This window comes from Asparagus officinalis, chromosome 7 (assembly GCF_001876935.1).
Source record: "Asparagus officinalis chromosome 7, Aspof.V1, whole genome shotgun sequence".
Lineage (NCBI taxonomy): Eukaryota > Viridiplantae > Streptophyta > Magnoliopsida > Asparagales > Asparagaceae > Asparagus > Asparagus officinalis.
Genome location: NC_033800.1, coordinates 29,862,252 through 29,869,108, shown reverse-complemented (window position 1 = coordinate 29,869,108; position 6,857 = coordinate 29,862,252). Strand labels below are relative to the sequence as shown.

The 6,857-nt window shown below is 35.8% G+C and overlaps 1 protein-coding gene across 2 annotated transcripts in view; it reads left to right on the top strand.

Moving 5' to 3' along the window:
* The window catches only part of LOC109850352 (TPR repeat-containing thioredoxin TTL1-like), a 6,209-nt gene continuing 1,648 nt past the window's right edge, over nt 2,297-6,857 (top strand). Inside the window, exons 1-6 of one of the 2 annotated variants that reach the window (XM_020420369.1) lie at nt 2,297-2,556; nt 2,846-3,826; nt 3,987-4,182; nt 5,243-5,415; nt 5,542-5,875; nt 6,211-6,415. In XM_020420369.1, coding sequence (XP_020275958.1) covers nt 2,994-3,826; nt 3,987-4,182; nt 5,243-5,415; nt 5,542-5,875; nt 6,211-6,415 — 1,741 coding nt within the window. In that variant the 5' untranslated portion in view covers nt 2,297-2,556; nt 2,846-2,993. Of the gene's footprint in view, nt 2,580-2,845; nt 3,827-3,986; nt 4,183-5,242; nt 5,416-5,541; nt 5,876-6,210; nt 6,416-6,857 lie in introns of both variants that reach the window. The other variant, XM_020420368.1, reaches the window with a different exon arrangement.

The window sequence follows — 6,857 nt, the reverse complement described above, 5'->3', positions numbered from 1 at the left end:
GTCCATCTTATGTAATGTTCCATGTTTAGTTTGTATTTTATGTTTTATTTTAATGAAGTTTTATATTATATGTGTCAGTTTTTATATGTTATGTATTTCAGATATGTAATTTATATTTGAATTATGTATTAGATTGCTCTTTATATTTCATGGGACTTTACTTTATAATGTCTAGATTTTAATATTATAATTAATAATAATGTCTTTTTAATTTTAGCATTATTTTTATTTTTAAAAAATAATTTATTTTGTCCAAATTATACAATTGGGGTAAAATTATAAAATTTAAATATTATTGGGGTTGTTTTATACATTTAATAAAACAATTAGGGTCAAATTGTAAATACATAAAAGTATGAGATAAAATTAAAAAATTGAAAAATAAAAAAATAAAAATAAACAGTAATGCGGTGATGAACAGTGCGACGCCATATATGGCGTCACGCTGTTCATCATCGCTAAAATGCAGCGAAAAATGGGGTTGCGTTGGAGCTCCTGAGCAGCGGCAAAACGACTTTTTGCGGCAAAATAGGGCTGTGTTGGAGATGGTCTTATGACATGTAGTAATTTGAGAGCCTAGCTGTGAGTATCCAGTTGCATCTTCTTGATCAATGAGATTAATGTTTTCTAAACATCTTGCTCCAAATATTGGCAATTCACATGAACGTATTTTATGTTCTGGTATCTATAATATGGAAATATAGTACAATACTTTAGCACAATAAACTATTGTCTAATGGCATTATGCGATGATTAAGCGCCATGTTAAATCATGGGCAATGATTTGGTACAAAGAGGAGGATTATTTAGGATGTGGTCGTAATTTGACAGCCTTGATTCAGAATCTAGTAGTGTTTGGGTGTGTTAATAGCAATGATTAGAATGAGATCAGGTTTGTGCAAATTGAGATCTTTGGATTAATCAACTCCCTTAAACATGGAGAAGAGACGAAGGAAGATTGCTCTTTCCAGCAGAGACGGCCGCATATTTTTATACTTTAGCCACCTAACGCTTTTGGACTTGATTGACTAATCAAGAAATTGAGGATTGACGAACGAAATTAATAAATTATTTCCTACCAGTTCTTGGATTGGATGGATGTGCTTATAGTTGTAGGCTGCAGTTTCTCTTTTGTTTAATGCATGTTTAGCGTTAAGTTAAAACTAATTCCAAATGAGTTTACTGTGTATAGACCCCCTGGACTTGCTACCTCCCTAGTTATAGGCTGCAGTTGAAATTCCTTTTTCCTCCTTAAGCGTTGGAGAAGTTTTCTTTGTAAAAATTAGTTCAGCAGTGACCTCAGTTGTCATTTGGCCAAAAAATAATCCTTAAACTGGCTCTTTGATGACCACTGTGCTTTTTTTTTAGTTGTAGCCTGGTTAAGATAAAGTGAGATAAGAGGATTCTTAACTTTGACACAATTTTTTGAGTAGTTGTAAAAACACATTCTAAGTTTTTTCTTTTCCTAACCTTAAAAGGTTTGGAGATTTAGGGGGGTGTTTGGTTACATTTCTATAAATTATAGGAAATGTTTTCCATCCCAAATTTGATTTCCTTGTATTTCTTAAAAAAATTATAGGAAAAGTTTTGAGAAGTTAAAAAGTACAAATTTTCTTATTTTTTGTATTGTGCTTGTTTGGTTCAAAACAAGATAATAAGAAATAACTTTTGGGAAAATAGCAACATTTCCTATAATTTATAGAAATGTAACCAAACACCACCAACTTTATAGAAAAGTGAGAACTTTGTAGAAAAGAGTTAATGAGTTTTATTATTTAAATAATGAATGCGTTAGATTTCCAAGAGATTTCCTCCCATTTTAGAAGGAAATCAATTTCCATAAAATTTGGTACTTTTGGGCACTTTACAGAAAACATTTCTGTAAATTTTTTTGGAGCCAAACACAGTTTATAGAAATGTATAGAAAACTCTTAATTACATAAATGCCATGCGTCAGTACTTTTGAGAAAGCATTTCTCAAAAACAATGCAACCAAACACCCCCTTAGAGAGAATAGTAAAATAAACATTCAATTAACGGATATGTAAAAGAATCCTAAAATAGAATGCTTTATAATGAATGTTGTAATTTTTATTACTAGCTTACTCTTCTTTTTTATCTCGTCTGTGGTGCACATAGGAATCGAATCCGTGCCCCCTACGAGTAAAGGATACGCTGAATCGAACCTATGCCCCCCACGAGGGAACGATATGACTTTGTCATGTGACCTACTGGACCGTCCCTTTCTTAGTGGCTTACTTGTATTCCGAGAGAGAGCATAGCCATAAAGTAAGCGTTTCACATGGCTAGGGCCCAAAGCGACCTCATGGTTGTTTGCAAGCCATTGAAATTATTTAACCCATCTTAGAATTTAGAACAAGAAAAAACCCCTTAATATCTCATTATCCAATAATTTCACTATAACCCTTTATTTCATCTCCAATAACCTGTAGTCTCCCCCATCCAACTGGATTGTCAAGAGAGAATGCAGAAGAGCTGTACACTGACGGAAAGAAAATGCGCAGTAAAGGTGCTCGATGAAATGCCTTCCCGAAGGTTGAGATACCTAAAGAGAATAGGTTAAGTTAATGAGATCGCCCCCTTCTTTATTTAGCATTAGCTTATTATCTTGCTGAATTTGGTTAATTTTTTAAACTATTTATAGTAAAATGGAAGTCTATTTTTTTTTCTAACAATTCTAGAGATCCATATTTTCTCTACCACCCTGGCCTCACAATCACATCCCCTACACAATACGAACAAATCTAATTACAATTTTGTTAGACCAAAAGATTAAATATAACCATCTTTGTTAGAATCATTGATTGTTTTTTATTTGGTTTAGATTCTAATTCCAGTAGGAATCAAGAAGCAAAGATTGGTGGCAACCTTGCCTCCAATCTTTGTTTGATCGATCACAGTATCTTCATCTCCCCCAAATCATGCATGGAACATTGGTGATTATTTGAAGAACAAGAATTTGGCTGCCATCCATGGGCTGCTGCTTCTTTTTCCCTTCCCATGCATTGCACGGTGAAGCTTCGCGTGACAGGTATTGTGATATGAACAAGAAGAAGAAGAAGAAGAAGAAGAAGAAGTGCCTAGCATCATGTTGCTGCTGCTTTTCTCGTTCTTCTCATCGCACTTGCCCTCCTCTGCCCACAAATGACCAAGATGAAGTTGCAAAGGCCATCATATCAACTAAGTCACCGGATTTTAAGCAGGTTGAATCCGATGAGGCCAAATTGCTCATACCCGTTATCCCCAAACCTCCATCTTATCCCCCCTTGAGTTATAACAAGGTGCAGGGTAAAGATGGAACATCAAAAAAACCTGGTGGCATGATTCGGGAGGGTAGACGATCCAAGAAACGTAATAACTTGATCAGAGCCTCCTCGAGCAATATAATGCTTTTTGGTAATTTAGGAAATGTAAAGGGACATAGGACTGCTTCCATTGGTAGAGATTTGCTTGATTACCTGCCCAAGACTGCAATGGAACTGAGTGCAGAAGCTGATGCTAAGAAAAAGGTGGCTGCTAAAGAGAATGAAGGGGTGTCTCAGAAAGAGCCGGAGGAGTTGGATGCTGAGGGCTTGAAGGAGAAGGGCAATGAGGAGTACAAAAATGGCAGATTTACTGAAGCAGTGGCTTTCTATGAAAGAGCGATTACGAAAGATCCGAGTAAGGCATCATATTGGAGCAACAAAGCTGCGGCTTTCCTAGGTCTAGGCCAGCTTCTTGAAGCAGTTACAGATTGCAAAGAAGCTGTTAGAATTGATCCTGCTTATGGTAGAGCACATTATAGGCTGGCAACCCTCTATATCAGGTAACTGCAAGAAGAGAGATCATCTATGTAGCCTGGTATATTTTGAGCTTCATCTACTAGGGTTGCTTTCTTTGCTTTGAATTCATGCCTTCATCATTCTAGCAACCGATAGCACTTAAGCAGTAATAGTCTCATATGAGTCATGTTTGCATGATTGCAGGTTGGGAAATGCTGAGAAAGCAATCGATCACTATAAGCTATCACAAAATGAAACCAGTGCAGATGACATGTCAAAAGCGCAGGCTTTACAAAGCCATCTTTCCATGTCTGAGGACGCTCGAAGACTAAAGGACTGGTCTTCTTTGTTGAAATTAGCCCAGGATGCCATTTCTGCCGGTGCTGATTCATCTCCCCAGGTATCAGTTGATTCTATCCTAGTTGTTAACAATCATCAGCTTCATAGATTCAGGTCTATCGTTGTTGTATTTTATGATCAATCTTGAAAATAACTATTGTGCATGACATGGAATCGGTTTGTTGATAGCTTAAAGCTCATATACCATAACACAGTGTGTAGGTACCATGTTTCTTTTTTCTTTCCTGTTTAAGACAGTGTAAAAATTTCCATAATATTCTTAATAAGTAGGAATATTTTCAAAGTATTAAAACATTTTTTAAGAAAAATTTTAAATCAATACAAAACAAACTAATTTACTAACAAGTGCCAGAGTAAAATGTTCAAATTATCAATTTTTTTTTACATATCTCATTCATAATTTCACAATCACCAGCATAATGATGCCATCAAATATGAATCACACCAACAAAAGAAGCCATCAAAAGTTAGGAAATATTCCAAATGAAAATAATTAACACTTCCAAGTTTTAAAAAAATCAAATGAAATATACCCTCAGTCTCAAATATAAGTTATATTGAAAATGACGTATATTATACTGAAATACAGCAGGTTACACTGAAATAATGCACATCTATTGAAATATCATAGCGTTCACTGTATCAAAAAATTCTATATATATTGCATTTAAGTTTTGGTATGTTATGTAATGCAGCATAAGGCACCACATAGCTCATTTTCTTCAGAACTGTTCATGGTCTACACACACACACACATACAAAAAAGGGCATTACACAGAAAAACTTTCATGAATTCATGGAGTATTTTTTTTCATTTTTTTATAGCAATACAGACTTGAAATTCATTTGAGATGAGCTTAGTTATACAGAACTTCATTTGAACTTCATGATGTGCGATAAGCCTATTTGTACTTCCGACTGAAAATATATACTTATATTATCTAAATCCAGAATGTCTTTAGGAATCCTATTATTGATACACTGGTTTGATGAGTGGTTATTTATTTTGACCAGATTTAATGAAATCAAAACGACCATTCTTGTTGCCATTATTTATAGTTGAGTAACGTCCTATTTATGCTTTTCTCTTGAACTGAAAGGTCTTTGCCTCACAAGCTGAGGCCCTCTTGAATCTACACAGACATGAAGAAGCAGATGCAGTATTGGCCAGCTTGCCTAAGTTCAACATAGATGCATCTACAAAGTTTTTTGGTGCTGCTAGCAATGCATATTTCTTTGGAGTCCGAGCACAGGTCCATATGGAAGCAGGAAGGTCAGTACCCAATCTCATGGTTGACGTACTCTCAAAAGTTCGTATTGTAATAACACAATATAGACATCAGTAGACAAATAAAAGATATCTCGACTATTAACATGCGTTACATTGATTCGGTTAAAGGTTTGAGGATGCAGTTATTGCCGCTGAAAAGGCTGCTCAACTCGACCCTGACAATAAGGTCCTAGGTTCTTTAGCACAGAAGGCTCTTACTGTAATGTCTGCTCAAGTGAAAGGTAATGATCTCTTCAAAGCATCCAAATTTAGTGAGGCCTGCGTAGCCTATGGGGAAGGACTTGATGAGGAACCCTATAATCCCATTCTACTTTTCAATCGAGCTGCCTGTCGAGCAAAACTTGGTCAGTGGGAGAAAGTGATTGAAGACTGTGATAATGTTCTTAAGTTCCACCCTGCACAAATTAAAGCTCGTCTTAGAAGAGCCGACTGCAATGCCAAGGTTAGCTGTTTCACTTTTGGTTAATTGCGGATAGACCCTCTGTACTATCATAAGATTGAACTTACTACCCCTGAAGTTCTAGTGTTTGCAGATAGACCTCGTTGAAATAGTTTTAGTATTAGAGAGAGACCTTCTTAGTGAAAACCACTGCAGACAGCCCCCATGTAAAAAGCCACAAAAAAAAAAAAATTACGCCGTCTATCTGCAACAGTAGAACTATAAGTAGTAGTAAGTTCAATTTGACTATAGTACAAGGGGTCAATCTGCAATTAACCCTTTTTCCCGAGGAATTCCGGAGATTTATGAGCTGAATTTTTTGAATTTTGTAATGCTAGTTGGAAAGATGGGGAGCATCAGTAGAGGATTATGAGATATTACTTCGGCAAATGCCAGGGGATGATGAGGTGGTCAAGGCTCTGTTTGAGGCTCATTTACACCTAACGAAGCAGCCAGGGGAAAAAGTGAAGGACTCAGAAAATGATGCTGGTTTGATGACTATCACATCAGAGAACCAATTAATGAACATCATCATGTTACCTGGTAAATATTTCGAACCCAAATAACACTGCTTCTAGTGAGAGATTAATGCACTTCATTGCTCATGAAACGCAATTTCAGTTCATAAACCAGTAGTACCAGTAACCGCATTCAAAAGTTAAAGATCTCAAGGCGAAAAGCTTACTCTTCTAACTTATTTGCATATAATCAGTTGGTCATATAGCTTTGGCTTCATTTCCATTTACTATTATATTACCTAACACATGAGCAAATCCAGTTTGCGGTTTGGTTATTGTGAAGGCACAATCTGTAACTACATAAACCACTTATAGCTAGTTCAAGATCACTGCCACATTCAGAGAGACTTCATGATTAACTAGACATAGCTTTTATTTTTTTCTTAAGGGTGGGTAGGGGATTTTATTTTATTTTTTATTTTATTTTATTTTATTATTTTTTTTTTGTGGGGGGGGGGGGGGGGGGG